The 24,025-nt window shown below is 37.1% G+C and overlaps 1 protein-coding gene across 1 annotated transcript in view; it reads right to left on the reverse strand.

Moving 5' to 3' along the window:
• The window catches only part of Mtmr6 (Myotubularin related protein 6), a 259,452-nt gene that overhangs the window by 55,378 nt on the left and 180,049 nt on the right, over nucleotides 1-24,025 (reverse strand). Inside the window, exons 11-12 of the mRNA XM_090385380.1 lie at nucleotides 19,447-19,584; nucleotides 4,783-4,909 (exon numbers count right to left, since the gene is read on the reverse strand). Of these exons, the coding sequence (XP_090241506.1) occupies nucleotides 4,783-4,909; nucleotides 19,447-19,584 (265 nt within the window). The remainder of the gene's footprint in view (nucleotides 1-4,782; nucleotides 4,910-19,446; nucleotides 19,585-24,025) is intronic.

A 24,025-nucleotide genomic window follows, 5' to 3' on the forward strand; every position in this document is an offset into this window, starting at 1 on the left:
TACAGCATGAGCCATATAAAAAAAATTATCCACATCATTTGCCCATCCCTTATTTATATATATATTTTATTTATTCAAACTATCTACTTCCATAACACTATTCCAAAAATCAATTACTCTTTGGCTAAAGGCGAGAGAGTAATTGATCTCTGCCCATCTATCTCACAATCATCCTTTTTCAATTTAAAATAATGTTCCCTTATGCAAATCATCTGAGAAAGAGTAAGAACGTATCAGCATTTAGTTTACTCAACCTATTTAAGATCTTAAGCACTTCAAACAGATCCCCTCATAGATGACTAGTTTACAGACACCACAATTTTCAGAACACATCTTTCTTGGTAAAAGTATCTTTTGTTCCTCTGACTAATCTTGTTGCTATGCTCTGTGCTTGATCTGTGCTGTTCCTGACTAATTTTGTTTGCTGTTCCCTGTGCAAGCACAGAGAATAGCAAACAAAATTAGTCAGGTGACACTTTGCTACTCAAAGTGTGGCATAAACATTGCCTTATAAAAAGGATAATCACCGCTGACAGAATTCCTACATTAGAAAACAGGCCTTATGCATCGGATTGCATATTATATGTATTTTAATGCTTTTATTATATTATATTTGAACACTTTTATCTTATTTTATTTTATCTCTTTTTATGTTATATATATATCATTTATTTATTTTAATAAATTTATTTTAACCAGTTAGTCAGTCATCACAAGAAACTTGGATGAGAATTCCTACACATCATTGATATGAACTATTCCTAGTAGTCTGTCTACAAATGACCTAAGATTATCCTTAGGTCATTTTCATTCTCAACTATGATAAAAGCCCTCTGATGAGACCAAGGCCGATAGCTGGTTGGGTAATGAAAAATGTCTGTTAAAGCAGGGAATCATAAAAGATCTATATGTGTGTGTGTGTGTGTAACATATATATAAGAGTAGGTTATGGATCCAGGGTACTATAGTAAACGTAGAAAAAACCAGCAACCATAATGGAAAATAGACAAAAAGGTAATTATCTGTGTATTTGGTAGGGGAGTTGAGCTATCAGGTGTAATAACCATGGAAGAATTGAGAGAACCCGTATGCTAAAAAACAAATTACCTGAAATAAAATGCAATTAATATAAACATAATTATTGTAAGTACCTGAAGCTGTGGGTTCTGGGATTTTTAAGTACTTCATCAGGGGGTCAGCAGCAAAAATCGTAGGAGCCACCGCAATAAGCCAGGTCTCTGTTTCTGTTATGACGTACACGTAAAAAGTATATGTATACATCATAGCCGGAAGGAAGAATAAAAGAATAAATAAACTTTTAAAAATAAAAAAAATAATAAATAAATAAGTTCATGCCGATAGAATCCTGTGGAAAAAGAATGAAATATAAAATCAAAGAAATCTAGGAGGGGGGCAAAACAAGAAAACTTACTGTCTGTATAAACCGGAAGACATTGAAAGTCAATGGGGACCAAAGGAGAGAGCCGAATGTTAACATGCAGTGTATATATGTCAGTTGAACTGGCCCAGTGGGGGGGAGAAAGGTGTGAATTCATAAACAGGAACCGTACCTGTGTAATGAGGAAGTGAGCAATTAAACAGATGAGGCAAAAAGCCAGCAGAGGGAGAAACAAAAACTTTGTAATAGAAGAAACAAGTAGAGATAGTAGAGAAATAGCATCTCGATATTGCTTTTGGCCAACCTAATTGCTCACAAGAAATAAAATGTAGTAAAAAAAGAACAGCAGAAAGTAATTGGAATGGAGGTGAATAAAGTAGTGCTTGGGCTGTCCGGGGGTTGCAAACCCCTACCACAGTTGGCCTTGGAAGGATGACTGGACAATTTCCTCATGAGTTTAAGTCAATAATGGCAATGTTAATGAAATTAAAATCAAAATATTATTTTTAAGATAAAAAATAAACAAATAAACTTCCTGCAAATACAGTACGCCCATAAACCCGGAAAAACACTGCAACGGTTACTTAAACCTATCATAGATATCCTTCCCGAGAGCAGAATTATTAATAACAATCTTCCGGTTATAAATGCTCTAAAAACAAATAACATCTCTCATGTACAAACCTTTGACTTCAATAGTCTATTCACCAGCATAAACCAAGCTAACCTAAAATCTGTGCTAAATATAATTTTAAGTATTTTACTCATTTTTAAGGAATAAAGCACAATTACAAAATGAGGAGATACACATAAACAAAGCTGGCACGTGTAGCAACTGAATAAACAATACTGTAAAGGCAGAGACACTTAACACCTCACTAGCTCACATTTTACTAAAGCATATTTCTGGAGATCACTACCATAAAACAATAAAAACAATTTCCAGTTGCATTTCTGCTGGTGGAATCTGTTATAAACTGGTAGTAAACTCGATCTAATTGCATTTGCGATAATACCGATAGCTGGAATTATGTCGGTTTTTATGTTATTATGGTGAAATATGTTTCCCCTTCACTGATATAAAAAACAAAACTACATTTGCAGAATCTTCTCTTCATTCCTATCGTGTTGTGTTCAGTTGGGGTGATTCTGCATTGGACTGCCATTTCTTGTAAACACAAAGACGAATCGTGCATAAGCGAATTCGGTTCGTGTTATATACAATATCGTTCCCTATTTATAAATCGTGTATGATCGAATTCATACAGTGTAAACGTGTTATGCGAGGACTGACTCATATAACTTGTCAAGATTTTGACACGTCAAAATTTTTTTGCATCCAATTTCTTTGTGACTATCTCACAGTTAACTAATCAGATTGGCCAGATAAGTTCTCCCCATAATAAATTCATGTTGTGGTTGCTGTATAAATGCATTCCCGTCAAGTGATCCTGCTTTCTTCTTTAATCATTGATTAGATTATTTTTCTTGGAACAGAAAGATAGATGACAAGCACCGTGGATGTCCAATCATGCTCTGAATCCCAAAAACAATAAAAAAACTTCACACATTGATTGTGTGAAGTTTTTTTGCATTAACAGAAAAATAATTTATGAAACTCTGACAGAAGAGCTGCACTAAGTGTGTTCTGCACCTTTGATTGATGAACAAAAGCTGCTCAGACTCAAAACATGCAAAGAGCTCATTCAAACTTTGAAAATGATCCTTTCTTGCTTAAAGCAATCATAACAGGTGACAAATCTGGTGTTTCAAATATAATCAACAAAGAGACATAGCATCACATGGCAATCAACGTGCTCTCCAACACAAAAAATTTAATTTAAAAAATAAAAAATCAAAGTGATGTTGTTCACTTTCTTTGATAGCAAGGGAATTATTCATAAGGAATTTGTTTCATCAGATAAGACTGAATGAAGACTAGTATGCAGAAGTTTTGGATCATATAATGTTCACAACCTGCACACTGATTATCAGAGTTTTTTTACAAAACATGGGATCATGAAGCTATCCCCTTACCCCCCCCCCCCCTAATTTATATCCCCAGGTGTCAAGGACATTAAAATGAAATTAATGTGACAAAGAAAATTTTGGCAGTCAGTTAAAATGCATTTAAAGTATGTTTCCAACAACTGTACAAGCAGGCTCACAAGTGTATTCCTCAAAGCAACTGCAATTTGTAAAATATTAAGAGCTTTTGTTTTTTAATTCTAATGTCTGGTTTTCAGTAAATTAATTCAGTCTTAAAACTTAATTGTGAAAATTTCAGCCAATTAATTATTGCACTGATTTATCTCCTGCAATAAAACAGTCACAATGAAATGACAAACTCCTCTGGCCTCCGGGCCTGTGTAGAGTATAAATGGAAATTTATTTTATTTATTTCAGCCCTTCTCTTAAATTTGCATTTATAATTGCCAACTCACTACAATGTAAGAGGGATTTGAGGTTGTTTAAGAATGCATTAGCAACATCATTTAACAAGGAGATATCTACCAAATAAAAATTAAATCAGGATAATTTTAATGGACTAGTTGACATTTAGTTTATTGGAACTGAAATAACTATGTAAAAATAATACACTTTTCACATACTGAAATCACACTTTTCTATGTGAAAATAAAAATAAAATTTACTGTTAATTGCTCTAAGGAACTTAAGAAAACTTTAGAAGTCAAGAATAAACTAAGAATATTTGGAAACAATTCCATAGATATAACCAGCTCCTACAAGTCTTCATCAGTGGCTAAAACAAGAGTCTAAAGAAAAAATGAACAAAGACGTACATATTTTCTGTGCCTGTATGTCTCTAATGTCTTATTGAAGGTCTGGCTCAGCATTCTGTGCTGCATAATGCCTGAAACAGAAAAATGGAACAGACCATTTTACATTTTCCATTCCTGCATATTGCACCCTTTGCATGCCTATTTTATACACAACGTTTTACTGTTCCAAAAATCACAAATCGCACTGGTGTGCAAAGCTAAACCTGTAGGTTTAGCTTTGCACACCAGTGCAAAGTAGGAATTTACAGGTAATTATATTGCAGAAAATACATAAGTTGCTTTCCTTTGTACTACTGCTTGGCATACAGATTTTATCATAAAAAATGTATATGATCACTTTTTGCAATGGATAACACTGTTTCTAATTTCTCAATTTTCTTCATTTATTCCTAATTTATAAAATTACTTGTTAAATATAAGTTCCTGAAATCAGACAAAAATTAAATTTTTTATCTAATGTTTTAACTGAAATAAGGAAATCTCTTAGACATACCTGTTATTTTCATGTCTAAGAGATTTCCTTATTTCAGTTCAGTTAAACAACAGAAATAAACAAGGATATATTTATTTAAAGTATACCTTTTGTAACAGTTGAATATGCTCTTCCAAACTATTAATATGATCTTTTGTAGCTACCAAAATGTCACCTAAAGGCTCTCGAGGATGGACACCATTTTCAAAACGAATATACATCCCACGCCAAAATCTATAAAACCAAAAAATAAAAAAAAATAAAAAAAATTCTTATTTTAAATTCTTATTTTAACTCTTAAAAAATTTTTAAATTCTTATTTTGAACGAATAAAATTCCTTCAAAAAATAAAATAATTTGGTATTAGATAATTATAATTAACCTCAATGATCACCAAGAGCAAATGTGCCTTCCAATTAAATGTGATTCTTGATGAACAAAACCCTGATCTTTTATCATCCATAATCACCTGTGATGATCCAGAATCAAAGCAAAATAATCAAGTGCTAAAAAACACAAAAATGCTTCCAAAGAAATTTGCATGCCGCCTTTGTTTGGAAAAGCTGATATACATTTTTTTTTTTTTTTTTTTTTTTTAACTCTAAAAGCACAATTCTTAAGAACTGCACATATCACAGAAGCAAACTGTGAATAGCAAATATTATATAAACAATTAAAACTCATTTTCAGGAAAATTCAGGAAATAAAAACAAAAAACACCACACTTCTTGATGAAACAATTTTTCAACCAATGCAGAGCTCATACAGCACAACTGGAAATGGGGATGCTAGTGATTTAAAATGATTAAACATGGGCTACAGGGACACAAATTTGTCTCTGATGCAAAAGTGAAGCAAAAATGCCCTTACCCTGCAAGGTGTTTGAAAAAAGCCTATTGCATGTGTTTGAGGAAAGCCTATTGCATGTGTTTGAGAAGTGTGTGAAATGCTGAAAAAAATGTATATCCTGTAAAGGATTACTTTCAAAAGATATAAAATAATGTGGGTGGCTCTTATTTTCAAATATAAGATATATCACAGTTCATCATATTATATATCCTTTTATATAGCCAAGATGATCATATTGTAAAAATACAAAATTAAATATTTTGAACAACTTTCAGAAGTGCAGTATGTGGGCTCTTGATCTTCTGCAATTTACTAACAAAAACAAAAAAGTAAAAGAGAAATGTCCTCAAGCTGTTTAGGGATGTCCCTCCCACTATCATCGTTCTTTGCAAACGTGATATGCAAGGTCTCACTCAGTGTCTCTGTCAACACAGCACAGACATGGCTAAAAACTTCTGCTTTTTTTTCCAGATTTTAAGTATTCGGAACTAATGAACTGAAGACTTAAAAAGGTGATACATTATGTCTCCTGGAAAAAGTGTTTGCTTAATACCTGCTACTAGAAGTAGCTTATTCATATACTGAGCTGGAAAACCTATACAGCACAAGTTGTAATAAAAATTGTTCGTTTTCAAATAAAAATGCATACACTTTACTTGTATTTTATGTTGATGAAGAGACTTTCTGTTCTCACTGATGCCAGAGCACTGCATCCTTGATGCAAAGACATAGACTTATATTCAACTTAGAGAGAAACACCACTATATGCAGTTCTTCAGTTATTAATATCATTTTAGATTGTATAGCATCAGCAGAATACATGGACCTACTATACTTTAAAGATCTGAGCACCACCAGTACAGCTGTTTTGAATGCTCACTGGAATTTCATAAACTGTCAATTGGTCTCCATTAGCAAACATGCAAAACTATTAAAAATGTGTTTATCTAAGTGAGAGCATTAGCAGAGACATATGATGCAAGAAAACAAGCTTATACAGCATCAGTAAAAAAAAAAAAAAAAAAAAACCCCTTCCCATTTCACCCATCCATTCACTCCAAATGTTTGTCTAGTTCTGCCTTGAATTTATTTAAGCTGTCAACTTCTACGACGACAGATGGAAGTTTGTTCCAGGAATCAACCACCTACTGGCTAAAGGCAAACTTCCGCACATCTATTCTACAACTGTCTTTCCTCAACTTGAATTTATGTCCCCTCCGCCGATTAATCTGGGCAAGAGGAAGAACCCCATCAGCATTGGGCGTACTCAAACCATTCAAGGCCTTATACACTTCAATCAGATCACCACGCAGGTGCCTAATCTCAAGGCACTGTAATTTGCAAAACTTAAGCCTTTCTTCGTAAAAGCAACCCTTTGTCCCTTTCATTAATCTTGTTGCCCTTTTCTGTACTTTAGCATTAGCATTAGTAGAGGCATTTGATGCAAGAAAGCAAGCTTATGCAGCATCAGCCAAAAAAAAAAAAAGTAACATAAATAAATAAAAATAACCACTTCCACTTCACCCCTCTGTTCGTTCAAAATACCTGTCCAGCTGAGCCTTAAACTTATTTAGGCTATCAACTTCCACGACAAGGGATGGAAGTCTGTTCCACCCACCAACCACCCGCTGGCTAAAGGCAAATTTCCGCACATCTATCCTACATCTGTCTTTCCTCAATTTGAATTTATGCCCTCTCAGGTGATTTTTCTGAGCTAGAGGAAGAATCCCATCAGCATTGAGCATGCTCAAACCATTCAAGGCTTTGTACACCTCTATCAGATCACCCCGCTGGTGCCTAGTTTCCAGACACTGTAATTTGCAAAACTTAAGCCTTTCTTCGTAAGAGAACCCCTTTGTCCCATTCACCAATCTAGTCGCCCTTCTCTGTACTCGTTCCAGCAGCTCTACATCCTTCCTGAAATGAGGCCTCCAGGCCTGTATACAGTACTCTAGGTGTGGCCTGACCATTGCCTTATACAAGGGAATAATCACCTCCTTATCCCTGCTAGAAAAATTCCTATATATCATTGACAATACACCATGAGCTACTCTTGCAGCTCGTCTGCACTGCTCAGAGAACTTCATATCTGCCTGCACCACCACCCCCAGGTCCCTTTCATTCTCTACCACTGTCAGTGTAGTACCACAGAGTTGATACGTTGCTCTGGGGTTGCTGTTTCACATATGTAGTACTTTACATTTGTCAATGTTAAACTTCATTTGCCACCTCGAAGCCCATCTGCTCAACCTTTCCAAATCCTGTTGCAGCAGCATAGTGTCAGTAGTGTCCTTGACAACCCTGCCAACCTTCGTATCGTCTGCAAACTTGGACATTAAGCCTGATATACCATCATCAATATCATTTATAAATACAGAAAACAATAAAGGCCCCAGCTGAACCCTGAGGGACTCCACTAATAACATTAGTCCACGATGAGCAGTGTCCATTGATTACCACTCTCTGTCTTCTCCCCCTCAACCACCCCTTTATCCATAGCAGCAACTTGCCTCCAATGCCACACTGCTCCAATTTGTGCAGCAGTCTTCCATGTGCAACAGTATCAAAGGCCTTTCTAAGATCCAAGTATATAATATCAAAGTTATTCCCTGCATCCAGTTCTTTTGTGATTGCATCATAGTATCCAATCAAATTGGTCAGGCAAGACTTCCCCTTAACAAAACCATGCTGTGTCCGAGCTATAACTGAAGTCTTGTCTAAATGATCCTGCAGTGCTTCTTTAACTAGTGCCTTCATTAATTTTCCTGGAACAGAAGTTAAACTCACAGGTCTATAATTCCTTGTGTCAGTCTTTGATCCACCTTTGTGAATTGGGGTCACATTTGCACATCCCCAGTCTGTGGGTACCTCCCCTGAGTCCAAGGAAGCTCTCATAATTATGGCTAAGGGTTTGCTTACTTCCTCTGCTGCCTCCTTTAAAATAACTGGATAGATCCCATCCACCCCGGGTGCCTTTCTTGTGTTTATCTTCAACAATTTCTCCTCCACTTTACTCTCAGTTATTACAAGATTCTCTAGCTTACTGCTAGAGTTGAATACACCTCTGGCTTTCCCCTCGCTAAATAACTCCTCGTGTGTGAATGTCGATGCAAAATATTCATTTAGTTTGTTAGCTACCTGAACAAGATCATCAACAGTTGATGTATCGATATCAAGTGAACCAATCTGATTCATCCCCTTTCTTCTAGAGTTTACATAAGTAAAGAACTCTTTGCTGTTTTTCTTTGCATCCCTTGCCAAAGATTTCTCGTAATCTGCCTTCACCTGCCTAACCTCCTTTGTAACTTGGTTACAGATCAACCTGTATCTATCATAGGCTTCTGTGTCATGTGTTAATTTGTATGTATCCCATGCATGTTTCTTCTCTGTCATATGCCTCATCAGTTCATCTGACATCCATTTAGGCCTAAACCTTGAACAATATTTCTTCGTTGGTATGTAAAGCCTAGTAGCTTCCAAGATAAGTTCTTTGAATGCTTCCCATTTTGCATTTGCTGTTGGTAACATCATCAGTTGGTCCCACTGTATAGAATTTAAATACTGTCTCAGTCCATCGTAGTCGCCTTTACGAAAGCAATAACCCTTCCCTTTACCCCTAATGGGAGTTACCTCTTTGAGTAAATCCCACTTCAGCACACTGTGATCACTGCCACCTAGTGGTTCATTTATCTGCAGATTCTTAATGCATGAAGAATCACTGTTGATAATCAAATCAAGAGTATTCCTCCCTCTAGTTGCCTCCCGAACATGCTGATGTAGAAAACAATCATCCAATAAATCCACAAAAGCCTTGTAGTGTGTGAGTGACCAGACCCCAAATTCCAGTCAATGTCTGGGAAATTAAAATCTCCCATTATAAGACTCTCTGATTTACTGGCCCACTTTATTTCCCTGTACAGTTTCTTATTATACTCATCAGAGTCATTAGGCCTATAGCACACTCCTACTCTCAATTTTGATCTCCCAATGCTTATGTCACACCAAACTGACTCGACACTGCACTGTCCAGCGATGTCCACTGGCTTCACTTCCTTGGATTTTATGTATTTCTTAACTAATAGCATAACCCCTCCTCCCTTCCTATCCAGTCTATCCTTTCTGTAGACGTTGTACTCCCCAAATTCCAGTTCTGCATTCCTTATGTCTGTGTGACACCACGTCTCTGACATCCCAACAATATCTGCCTTTGATGTTTTGAGCAATACCTCAAATTCATCAAATTTATTTACTAAACTCCTAGCATTGGTGTACACACAAGTATACATGCACCTATTTCTATTCTTAGCTACCCTAACACAACCCATGTGTTTACTTGTACTGCAATGACTCCCAGCAGTCTCTGAAATATCCTGCATCTTGTTTTTCAGGCTTCTGCTCATTCCAATAGAAGCAGTGCAAGAATCTCTTTCACCTCTGCCAGTGGCTACTGTTAATCTATTCGTCTTTGTCTCCCCCCCAAGCTAGCAGTTTTCCGACCCACCTGATAACAGTAAACATTTTAATGAGCATATTGTAGAGTAAATTATACTAATTTAACTTAACCATTAGCGAGTTGTTGTTGTTATTTGGTTTTTAGGAGCATTAGCAACTAAGGCCATATTGCTCCGTGAACATGCGGTGGTCATTCCTGACCTTTCCGCATCCTTCGTATTTGGTGGTGACGGGCTCGAACCCCGGTCTAATCAAGAAGTGTGTGCTACTCACTGCTGCTCCTTCCCACCTGGCTACGGAGGCGCCCCCCCCATTAGTGAGTAAATACACATATATACATATTATAACTACCTAACACTGTAAAACAATTTCATATATTAACCTGGCAGTAGGCATGCAGGACCTGTGAGATGCCTTGTGAAAAAAAGCTTTGAGCATTCTTGTTGGTCCAAGATTAATTTCTGAAACTCTCTACCGTACTAAATATAGATTTTATTTCACTCAAGTTGTTTTGTGAAGAAATATTTTTGTTTTTTCACAGAATAATAGCACAAAAGAACAGGTGCTGCATACTTGCTTTTACAACTTTTTGTGCTTAGTAGGCATACAGTATCTCACAAGTGCCACTTTCATTTTTATATATTCAGCTGCACATTGAACAACTGCCATTCTAGTTCACTGTTACCCACTAGTTATGCCCTGTAACTTTGCAAATATAGTATCTTCTCAGTCTTCAAAGTAATGTTTTAGGAATTTTGAAGAATAACTAGCTGAAAACACATAGGCACTCTTTATAACATTTGCCTCGCTGTCGATGTCAACCAGCGGTGAAGGAAGGGCATATTTTCTTTTTATTGAAAACTACAGAATATTCTGATGCACTACTCTTAAAAGTTTTTGATGGGGGTTGTTCCAGATAATGGAAGTTGAAGAAATAAATAAGCAAGAAGAAAAGTTGGTTCTGTGAGTTGGAAGTTGGACAGTAAAAGCATGCTGACTGCTTTGGAAGAGAAAAGAGAGAGAGAGAGAGAGAGAGAGAGAGAGAGAGAGAGAGAGAGAGAGAGAGAGAGAGAGAGAGAGAGAGAGAGAGAGAGAGAGAGAGAGAGAACGGTGTCCATGGAAGTATCTATAGTAAAGGTGCGCAGCAGAAACAACATCTATAAGATAGAGAGTGGAGAGACTGTTGGAGAGGAGTCATTAATTAACCTAACTACACTCTTTTGAATGGAGTCTGGAAGCCTGAGAGAAGTTTTGGGAAAACTGCTCCAGATATGATAACAATATTTGAAGGTAAAACATGGTAGAGCAGATTTTAAATTTGTTCAGCGTGAGTAGCTGTTTAGAAGAACAGTAACACTGAGAATGAAAGAGAAAACCCAGTATATAGATGCAGAGGAACCAATATTTGTGATGTGTGTGTTCCAAGAGAGATTAGAAGTCAGGGTAATGAGTATTCACATATGGAGACCACACCTAAAGAAAGAAAGACACTGCGCTTCTTGAAAGGGTCCAATAACGGGTAACTCACCTGGTGAGATCAGCAAAAGGGCGCCTATATGAGGAAAGACTTCAAATATATGGGTTGCAGAGCTTGGAAACTAAGCACCTTAGAGGAGACTTGACTGAGGTTTTCAAGGCTCTGAGAGGCATAAGTAAAATGAATGAGAACAAAATTTTCACGGTTATAAATGATTCTAGAACTAGGGGCCATAATTTCAAGTTATGGGGGGGAGACGTTTAGACTGGATTGCAGGAAGTTTTATTTTAGCCAAAGAGTTATAAAGTACTGGAATAAGTTACCTACATGTGTAGTAGAGGCTGATAGTTTGGGGAAATTCAAAGATCAGCAGGATAATTACCTATGGGAGGAGGGAAACACATAGGTTGTCAATTTCCTTTTCTCTTATTAATTTTTTTTTTCTTTTTATTATTATTACTATTATTTTATTTTAATTTTTTATTTTATTTTTTTGGTTGGTGCAGCATAAGCCATAGGCTTCCTTGCACCATGGGGCCATTTCTAATACTAATCTCTCATACAGATATAGAGATATCTGACCTCTAGAAATCTGAGTATCAATGAAGATAAGCATAGTGGCAGAAGAATTCATTTTGTGAGATATAAAACAGAAGTCCCACAAAAGCAAAGATAACTTTACCTGCAGATCAGCATTTAAGAAATTGGTAGTGGATGTTCGAGAAGTTTAAAATGTTTGTGCAGGGCAAGGTTTCTCAAACTGGAAGGTGGAATGCAATTTGCTATCATCAGCAAAACTATGGATAGGATTCATGGTCAATGGAAGAAGGAGAAGAAGGATATACAGGAGGAAAAGAGTGGGAGAAAGAACTGAACCTTGGGGAACACTAGCATTAGTGAATAAATTAGAAGACAAGAGTTGCTTAACATCACCCACAGTGAGTGGTGAAAGAAAAAATATGGATACCCAATTACAAAAAAACAGTTGGCAATAAGATGAGTTTATATAGAAGACCTTTATGCCAAACACAATCAAGCCTTTGAAATGTCAAGTGCAACTGCTTGAGTTTTACCAAACTTTTCCAGTGAATTTATTCGTAGATGAGTAACCAGTGGATCAACACTGATGGAATCTATACTGGCAATCACTGATCAGATGGCAGGTTCTAGATAGTGTATGAGTTGGGCAGTTAATGGATTTCTCCATTACTTTAGAGAGAATAGAAGTAGGTGCAATGGGAAGATAATTGGATGGGAGGGATTTGTCATCCTTTTAAAGAACAGGCTGGATATATGAGCAAATTTCCACATAGAAGGGAAACCAAGATTTAGATAAAGGATGAAATTTTAAGGTAGAGTGCAGAATAAAGGATTTCATCTGTACAAGAATAATTTTGTTCACATGATCTGAGCAAACACTGACATTAGAAGACTAAAAACAGTAATCCAACAAAGGAAAAGAAGAATAGAAATTGTGCAGATCATCCCAATTTGCATTCTTGTAATGCCAAACAACACAAGGTTGAGAATGGCCACAAGAGAAAGGCTCCATTGGAGAAGAGACCATCACCAAGTGGTGAAATGAGGCCTAGAGAACCACTCACTTCAACCAGTGCTTGGAAGGGTTGTCTGTAAGAAAATGATTGTGTGTTGGCTGCGTGGCTAGGATTGTCTTGTAATTGTTGTTGTTGTTATGGGAGTTTCTGGCGCAAGGGCTACTTTGGCCATATTGCGCCTACCAAAGGTGGCTTCAGCTTCACATACAGCTTCAGCTGTATGTGATGACTGCTCTGGGAGCAGTTAAAATTGATTATACTTTGAATTCAGCTTCACATACAGCTTCAGCTGTATGTGATGACTGCTCTGGGAGCAGTCATCTGAAGGTGATTTAAGATATTTGCCATTCAACTGCCTTATTTTTTTCCAAATTATTCTGGAGTCGGTATCTTTGTTAATTGTTGAAGCGAATTTTATCCAAGAGTCTTTTTTGGCTTTTCGGTAGATGTATCGTGCTTTGGCTCTAAGTCTTTTATAATTAATAAGGTTGACAGTGGTTGGGTATTTGCGGAATTGGTTCCATGCTGCATTTTTTTCTCTTTTAACCGTGTAACAGTCTTTGTTCCACCAATGATTGATATGCTTGCGGTTTCCTAGTTGAGACTGCGGAATGGCGATTGTTGCAGCTCGAAGTATCTGTGCTGTTATATGCTCTGTGACGGCCGACGGGAGAAGACTCAATTATGTGATCATTAAAAGAGACATAATTTTTATATTTTGCCCATTCTGCTTTGGAAAATTTCCATTTCGTTTGGGTTTCAGTTGTTTTAGAATGGGTGGTTTGAATTCGGCATATTACAGGATAGTGGTCGCTGTTCAGAGGATTGTCATGTATTGTCCACTCGACACTTGGGAAGAGGATAGGAGAGCATAGCGAAAGATCTATTGCTGAGGTTGAACCAGTAGGAAAATGAATGTAAGTGGATAAGCCAGTATTCAGTAACGTTAAATTCTGTCTGTCTAGTAACATTTCAATGAGCTCTCCACGTCTATCTGAGACGGGAGATCCCCATAATGGATTGTGACCGTTAAAGTCTCCTAACAGGAAGATGGGAGACGGTAATTGCAGAATAAGGTTTTCCAGTTCCTGAATTGAACATGGTTTATTGGGTGGAAGATAGATTGAGATGATCGTTAAAGCAGTGCCAACCACTATACGAGCTGCGACGGCTTCTAGGGAAGTTTGGAGAACAATTTGCTTACAAGGAACTGTTGAGTCTATCAGTATGGCTACTCCTCCATGAGCATTTTTTGCAGTGGACCTGTCTTGACGAAAAAGAGTATAATATTTAATTGATACAGATACTTGAGGTGTTAAATTTGTCTCTTGTAGGCATATACCCACAGGATGATAACGGTCGATTAACTCGTATATGTCATCTATGTTGCTATGAAACCCTCTGCAATTCCATTGGATTATGTTATTCATTGTGTAGGTTTAGAGTTAGCAGTCGAATCCGTCTGTTTTTTAGACGTGCTCTGTTTTTGACAATCAAATTTTATTTTTTCCTTTTTTGGGAAGAATGGACGTGTGTCCATGTCGTCTTCAGCATATAGATCTAGAATGGGTTCATCATAGGTATTATTCTCTGCAACATCCATATTTGTGGTATCAGGTGATTTCTTTCTGGCATAATCTGAGTTTTCCATTTGACCTGAAATGGCTGGAGCCTGGGTAGTAGGTGGTATTGAGATTGGTGTGTTATTGGTCCTATCGACAGTTTGTTTTGTGGATTGTGGTGCAGATGATAAGAGTGATCGAGCCCAGTCAGAAATTGACACTTTTGGAGGAACAGTTGTATCCGTCTGAGTTGAAACTGTTTGGTACCTTTTGGATGCTTCAGCATATGAACGTTTAGGTATGCTTTGTAGAAGGTGTTTTCTCGCTTCGAGATACGTGACTTTGTTAACTACTTTGTATTTCTGGATTGTTTTCTCCAGCTTCCATTGCTCACAGGATTTAGAGAATGCTGAATGATTGCCTTTGCAGTTTGGACATCGTGATGTTTCGGCATTGCAATCGGTATGAATATGCTCCTTTGATCCACAGTTTGAACATACTGAATTTTCTCGGCAGACAGTTTGGGAATGCCCAAACTTCTGACACTTGTAGCATCGAATAGGATTGGGGATGTAAGGACGGATGCGGCAGTTTAGGTATCCAGCTTTTACTGATGAAGGTAGGTTCGGTGTAGAAAAGGTGAGAATAATGCTGCGAGTGGGTACAAATTCTCCGTCCTTCTTTAACATTATTCGTCTCGCTTGAATTACTTTCTGGTCTTGGAGTTCTTGAACAATCTCTTCCTCTTTGACGTTCAATAGGTCCCATTCGGATATGACTCCTTTAGAGGTATTCAGGGTGGCATGAGGAGATACCTTAGTGGGGACTCCACCAAATGATGTTAGTTTGAGGAGAGACTCAGAATGTTTGCGGTTGGTGGTTTCAACTAATAAGTCACCAGATTTCAGTCGGCGTACCATTTTTGGTGATCCGGCTACACTTTCTAGACATTTTTGTATGTAGAAGGGAGATAGTGTACCTAATGACTGATTCGTTAAAGAATGCATTATGAGGAAAGATGGGTATTCCATTTGAGGTACATCAGTTTTCATCCTTTTGCGGTTTTGATTGTCACAATTTTGTTGCAAATCCATAGGATTTGCAGTCTTTAGAGGAGGGAAATTTTCGTTTTCCATGATTGCTCCTTTTAGCCCTGGAAGGATAACTTTTCCTTCCAGGTTTCCGGTCCCGCCACGGGGAGGCAGGAGCAGTGCCACGAGGTGACCAAGCGGCTGTTAGTTGTGTTAGTAAGAGATATAAAAAAGAAACAGAAAGGTAACTTCCCTTTCTGGGCCTTTGCCTACTTCCTGTAGTGTCAAAGAGCTACTCTAGTATAAAATGAAAATAACGGTATTCACAACAAAAAGAAACTCTATATATAGCAAAAGCTCTGAAAAGATCGCTTCAATGAACGCACTTTAATCGCTTGGCCACGGAATGCTTGGCACCCGGGGCCTTGTCTTGTAATCTGGTAAGTAAAATGAACAAATTGTGTGAGGTCATTGGTAATTGCAAAAGCCTCAGCATCTCACCAGCTGGAGTTGAGACCACAAATATGCGTGATCTCAGTTCCAATCCCAGTGATGTCCATTTTGGCAACAGATGAATTTGACAGAATGGGGTAGAGAGATTTTAAGCCAGAGAAGATTCAAAATTACTAAGTCTTTGATAAGAAATATCAGAGCAGACACATGCACAAGTGCTACTTTTGAAATGAAAGGAATCATACAGCAAATCATTAGGACAACTGAATGAGCAGTGACTGAATCAGCCAATAATTGTGATTCTGTTAGAAAAAGTATGTGGGGCTTGGCAGACTGTAAGTCAAAATGGACATCACTGAGACCATGTATATTTGTGAAATGAATGAGGAAATGTTTGGGAGTTTAACAACTTTTTTGCAGATAAGTTTGTTTTATTAGTTTGACTATTGATGATGTATTCATTAGTAAGAAAAGTGGGGAGGACATGTTGTATGAAGTAATGAAATTTTTGTATATGGTGTACATTTTGTACATGGCAAGAATACACCCAGTTCCTTGACATAACATGGCTTTCATAATGCCCCCTTCATATATACTATTCAAACTCCCTCCAGTCACTATCTGGAAAGTAGAGAGAGCAAAATTACACACTAGCTGATCTGTAAGCCTTATAGAGAGTTATCAATAGGTTCAGTCTGGTAGGCTATCTAGCAGACAGCCTGCAAACACCATTTTAGAGCTGTACCCCAAAAATGTAAAGAAGATTGGATCTTGCCATGATGCCCATCATAACATCAAAAGACATCAATCATACTGCATGATCAATCATACTGCTCTTTGCCAGATATGCCATTGCGGGATATAGTTTAGAATCACTTGGATTACTTACATCTGTAAGAATCGAAAATGCACATTTTTCAGAGGCATCACTTCCTTTTATTCCTTTCTCTGTGCAACTTCACTAATGATGATTATTATTGTTTTTGTTCTTCCACAATCATATATTATTATTTTTTTCATTTTTTTTACAGTTTCACTATTGGAAAACAGATTTCTGAACATGCTTGCATGATTAGCACAACCCTGAAAATTAGAATTTATGTGCTATGATAAACAATGCAAATAAACATTCAACTTGTATGATATATCATCTTCACTGTAAAATGCTACATCTATTTTTGAATTTTACAGTGGAATGCAAAATCATGTTTTCTGCCGCTTGAAATTGAAAATTCACATCGACATACAGCACACAAGCAAATTCATTCCCCTTTTCAGATTCTAAAATGCATGGAAAATCATGCATGTATGTCGTCTGAAATTTCACATTGTATTACTTAGGCATCACACTGAAGGACATTGTTAATTAGTTCACACCACATTGAAAAAAATATGATAAATGCCACACAACAGCTGGGTTGAAAATCACATATCTGTTACTTTGCCACTTTTCCTACATAGTCACTGTTACAGTTAATGATATCTGCAAAAAGTATCTGCTACTTAATCACCATTTACTCACAAGTTTCTGATACTAGCTACTAGTATCATCATTTACACCTACAGTAATCAATCACTTGAAGGTTGATTTATTTGTATATATTTTATTAATTTTTACAGGGTGATCTAAAGTAACAAGGTAACGAATCTTTAACCAAGCCTTGCCAAATCTGTAAAGAAATTTGATGTTTTACAAAGGTACCATGCAAGAAGACTTCAAGGTACCTTTGGAGAGCAGTTCTCCAAAGGTACCATTTTTTGAAGAAATGCTTGTTCTGTAAAGATGGAATTATAAATGGCAGATGCAATTAAATCAGTTCCAGTAAAGTTCAAAAACTTGTGTAATAAAACATAAATAATAATAATAATAATAGAAGGCTTTGCTTGCTAATCCCTGCACACACTTTTCTACATAAAATGTAGAGGTATGACGGAGTAAGTCAAATCTTTTCTACATAAAAGACACACCTGTCAAAACGCACTGATGTTTTTCCTCCCATTCTTCAGCTATCTCCCTCACTCATGCTTTCCCCCCCTCCCCTTTTGTTCTCCATTAGAAAGCTCAGGCGACCCCCTTATGAAGGCAGCCAGAGTACTGTAGACAGCCTGGCTCACCTTCCAGTAATGGTGGCAGGCAATGTGGAGTCCCACTACGGGCCCTGAGAACAAGAAGCCCGCACAAACAACAGAACCCAACACTTTTCTGGCTTTTACAGAAGTTCTGTATTCATCACAAGAGTACTGATGGCACAGATGTGGGAAACCACTGGTGGCACCTTATCCAAACACTATGCCACTATGATCAATATCTAATCAAAAAACGACCTATGTAATTATTTACCTGTGCATTTATAGTGATATAATTGCTCCACCCACTTGTACCACATCCCTCTTGTCCCATTCGCTATCCCACTATGTGGCATTCTCAAGGTCGAATAAATATCGCTATGTAATTATTTACCTGCATTTACATAGGTCACTTAGGAAAAGGCCTTTTGCTTCAGGTTCCATAATGCATGAGAAATATTGTTGCATCCGAAAGAGCAGGATTAAAATATTTACAAGCTATACAAATATTTTAAATATTTACAAATTACTAAACTATTTAAAAATATACGAACTATATCAGATCCCTTCATCAGCTGACATTAAACAATGGAACATCAAATGGTGATGTGCATGGTAATTTATTACAGAGTGAAGCACGTGCACGAGATTAGTGAACATTATGGTAGCAGTTGTCTTTCAATGGAAGACAACAATGTAATTATTTACCTGCGCATTTGCAGCGACATAATTGCCCCACCCTCTTCTCCCATTGGCTCGAATAAATATCACTAGGAGGAAAACTTTTTTAATGTATAGAGAGATAACGCCATTTAAAGATGAATTTAAAGTAATATTTCAGCCAAAAAATGATGAATCATAAGTTTTAGATTGCTTAAACTAACTTAGATAATTTAAAAAAGATATTGCTATTGCTTTTTGAACTGTTTCTTCATTCTAATATTTTTCAATGCCACATTACTACAGTTACCAAGCTAAAAAGTATGTACACACATAATGCTAACAAATATGAAACGTACTTTACACATTCTATAAATGTAAGTTCAGCACAAGGTTAAGATGATTTTGTTATGGACAACAGTAACTGATACTTTTAAGGAGCAATCACTCCAGAGAGCACTGCAAGAAACTTCCTGTGGTGCCCTCCCAACTATCTATCCATATTGTACTATTAAAGGGAGTGCTAGAGCATGGCTTCATCCATAATATCAAAATATCTAGGGGCAGTATTATTTGCTTAAGAGATATTTTCTTAATTTAGATATAACACTTCAAAAATTAAAAAGATAATATTCAACACAAATATTTTTATGAAAAAATCTACCTAATGGCTTGTGGAAGAAGAGAAGGGCAGAGAATTTCTTCAGAAATTTCTTCACAGTCTCTTTTATACAGTGGATTCAAAAATTCAGTCAAGTGCTTTGATATATAGCCCCATAAAGAGTAAGTACGTTCATTCAATCTTAAAGAAAAAAATATCACCAAAATAAAAAATTTTAATTTTCTTTATATCATAACTTGATATATGAAAACAAATACACAATGAATACTCTAGCATCAAGTAATTCATTAAAGAAGCCAAGCAGCAAACAACTCAACCACATCACCAAGCAGAAACGTATATTCATGTACCATATCCTGACTACTTGTATATATACAAAACATTAAAAAAAAAGCTTATATTCTTTGTGATATTTTCTAATATGTGTAGAGATAACAGAATAAGTGTAGAGTAGCTATTCAACAAAATATTTTTTTATTTTTTTGATAAAGCATGTAAGCATAGGATTAACTTTTAACACTGATAACAAAAATAATTAAAAGGAGATTTTTTTTCTACTCAAACTCTAGTTTGGACTGATTAATAACTGCTTTACAATTGTTGTGAGCTTTGGTGTAGGCAGAAAATGAAACTGGAGAATTAGAAACAAGCCAATTACGATATGCAACATTCTTCTCTTGAACAGCCTTAGCACATTTATTGGAAAACCAAGGTTGAGATAAAGGACGAGATTTTAAAGTGGAGTGTGGGATAAAGGATTCCATTCCTGCAAGAATAATTTCACTGACACGATCTGAGCAAAAATTGACATCAGAATTTTTGTAATAGTAATCCGACCAAGGAAAATAAGAAAAGAAGTCTCACAGGTCATCCCATTTTGCTTTGTGTGTGAGGAACAGTATGCTGCCAAACAACATGAGGTTGGGAACAGCCATGAGATAAAGGTTCCATTGGAGAAGAGACAATCACCAAGTTTTGATCTGAAGTGCCTAAAGGACCTCTCACTTCGACCGTGTACTTAGAAGGGTTGTTTATGAGAAAAAGATCAAGCGTATTGGCTGTATGATTAGGATTGTCCGGTATTCTTGTAGGTAAATGAACAATCTGTGCAAGGTCATTAGTAATTGCAAAAGCCTCAGCATCTCGACCAGCTGGGTCGGTGTGACTAGAAAACGGAAGCCAGCTGGAGTTGTGAACATTAAAATCACCAAGGAAAATTGGACTGGAGAAAGTCAAGTTGCAAAGAGAGGAAGTCAAAGAGCTCCAAGTGATTAATGGAGTTGGGAGAACGGTAGAGACAACAGATGAATTTGACACAATGAGGTAGAGAGATTTTAAGCCAGAGAAGATCAAAGAGAGGAGATTCCAAATTGCCAAGTCTCTGACAGGGAATATCAGAACGGAAATATGCACAAGTGCCACCTTTGAGGTGAAAGGAATCATACAGCGAATAATTTGGGTATCTAAGATGAGCAGTAGTTGAATCAACCGATAAATGAGATTCTGTCAGAAAAAGTACATGGGGTTTGGAAGACTGCAAGTGGAAATGGACATCATTGAGATTAGAATTGAGACCACGTATATTTGTGAAATGAATTAGGAAGTGTTTGGGAGGTTTAGATCTTTTCGCAGATAAGCTTGCTCTATTAGTTTGACAATTCATCGTGTATTCAATAGTAAGAAAAAGTGGGTGGGACATGCTGTATGAAGTAATGAAATTTTTGGATATGGCATACACCTGGTAAGAATGTACCCAGATCCTTGACATAATGTGGCCTCGACAAAGCTTCCCGCATACACACTACTCGGATTCCCTCCAGTCACTATTTGGCAAATTAGAGGTAGCAAGATTATACACTAGCTGATCCGGAAGCCTCCTAGAGAGTTACCAATAGGTTCGGTCTGGTGTACTAACTAGTGGCCAGCCTGCGAACACCGTTTTAGAGCCGTACCCTCGAAATGTAAGGAATATTGGATCTCGTCACGATGTTCATCATAACCTCAAAAGTCATCAATCATACTGCATGATGGAAGAGATAGGGAAGGGTTGACCGGAACTTAGTTCTAGAGACTAAACATGGGTTCTACCACTTCAGGCCTCCAATAAGCAAAGTGGTGGTATTGCACCGGTTGATGAGAGTCATCTACCACCTAGTACTGACTGGTAACATAGAGGGGGCGGCGTTCCTCCATGTGGTGTGAGCACCACACCTCGACCCCTGCTTACGTTGGTTCACACCTGGGTGGTCACTCACCATATACTTGTGCATAGAGGTTATACCCAGGATTACTAACAGTCCCACCATCGTGAAGGTGCAAGCAGAGGATTTGGCTGTCACAGACCGTCCGGACTTCGCCGAAACTGGGTCCACTTGACTTAAGTGTCACACAAATATCAGTTCCATCAGCATTTTAGACTCCCAGGTAGTAAGTACAGCTTGTCTGGCATATCTGAGAGAATGTCTGTGACAACCTCAAGGACCAGATGTGTGCTTTGTGTGTGTCCTTTTATACATATACATACACTGCTGCAACATTTTGGGCAAAATTATACAAACTGATTGATATTAGCTTCACTACAATATCCTTCACTTGGAAAAGTTAAATTTCTTATATACACATCATTCTTATTTTATCTCCACAGAAAATAAAGTTACAGGAAGTCAATTTCAGCAATGTAATTATCACTTAACATGGTCAGGATGAATGTGACAACTTTCCCTCCCAGAACAGTAAAAGCAGTGAGGTACAGAACAGTAAAACAGTGAGGTACTTCTTCCAGTAAAAGCAGTGAGGTGCAGCCTCATCCTAAATAATCACAAACTATACAAGGGCTGTTCAGTAAAGAATGTCATAATTTTTCATAAACAACGTACTTATGGAATTTAAGACCAAACCAAGTTGTATCACACAGCAACTGTGCAGCTGAGTCATGCACATGGTGTGACCTTGGCGGTCGGTCAAGTTTATGCCTGTTCAGTTTCACATACATAACGATGGACATGATATGTGAGGAACAGTATGCTGCTCTCAAATTTTGTTTTTGTTTCAAGAAAACATCGGCTGAAGGGCATAAAATGTTAAAAGAGGCTTATGGTGAATCTACACTTCCATGTAGCACAGCTCGCAGGTGGTTTAAGAATGTTTAAAGATGGACACGATTCAATCACAAAAATTGGCAGTTCTGGAGCTCCAACCACTAAAACCATAAACACTGCTTCTATAATTGTGAGAGAAGATTGTCATATAACAGTAAGGCAATGGGCAGATGAGAATATCAGTATGAAATATGCATGGTATTCTCCATGACCATTTGCTTATGACATGTGTTTGTGCACACTGGGCCCCAAGACTACTCCAACCTGAGCAACAAGTTCACAGGTAGGTTTTGTCAAGAACTGCAACAGATGGTTACTGAAGATGGTGAGGTTCTGTCTAAGATGATAAAAGCAAATGAGACAATCATCATTTCAACCCAGAGAGTAAGCAACAATGCTCTGTTTGGAAGTCTAAATCATTTCCAACGTGGAAAAAATCAAAAGTTGTGGCTTCGGCAGGAAAGGTTATGGCCATCTCTTTTCTTTTTTGGACATTCAAAGAATGGTTTACCAGCATGCTGTGCCACATTACACAACTCTTATGGGACCTTACTACAGATTGTACTGCACACTTTGTAGGATCACATTCATCACAAATGACCACAACTACAAGCGGATGGGTGGCATCATCACGACAATGCAAGACCTCACACTGTTCATACTGTCATCAAGTACTTAGCCAGCATTAATATCAAATGCGTTCCTTGTCCAATTTACACCCTGACCTTGCACCCTACAATTTTTTTTTATTTTTTTTATTTCCAAAGTTAAAGAAGGAGCTGTGAAGAAAATGTTTCCAGTCATCAGAAGAAACTGTAAAGACTTCAGAGGCAATTCTCAAATGCATGTCAAAAAATGCCTTCCACAATGTTTTTGATGAGTGGTAGGTGGGATAAATGCATTTCACCAAATGAGGACTGTATTTTGAAAAGGACCATCAAAATATGGATGATTAATAAAAGTATGTTAAGGCATGTTGTGGGAAAAAAAATTATGATCATTCTTTATTGGACAGTCTCTAAAAATGTTAGTATACTACTACAAAAGGTTGCAGAAAATTTAGGCAGATAGGCTGAGAAATGGCAATTGATTAAAGTTGACAAATGCAAACTACTGCATATGGATAGCAGTAACTCCAGAGTAATGTACCAACTGTGTGATACTACACTGAGGGTAGCAGAAAATGAAAAAGACCTGGGGGGTAATTATGTCAGTAAATACATTAAAGGTTGTTCCAAAGAAAAGAAGTAGAAGGATGAATGAAGAATAAAAATATTAAGTTTAGTTAGTTTAGTAAGTTTAGAAAGATGTGAAATTATTGACTGACCATGAAGTGGCACCACTCCTACCTCCCCATAATGTACCCTAGTGAAAAGAGGTGCTAAAAGGAGTTAAAATGGATCTTAATGACTTTTATCCACTAAAGCATTGGAGCACATCATACACTGGAACTACAATTACCAATGAATATACAATCGGACCTTTATATAATGAAATCAATCATTTGCTTAAAAAAATTCATT

The sequence above is a fragment of the Mastigoproctus giganteus genome, chromosome 11 (assembly GCF_048544385.1).
Source record: "Mastigoproctus giganteus isolate SK-2022 chromosome 11, ASM4854438v1, whole genome shotgun sequence".
Classification (NCBI taxonomy): Eukaryota; Metazoa; Arthropoda; class Arachnida; order Uropygi; family Thelyphonidae; genus Mastigoproctus; species Mastigoproctus giganteus.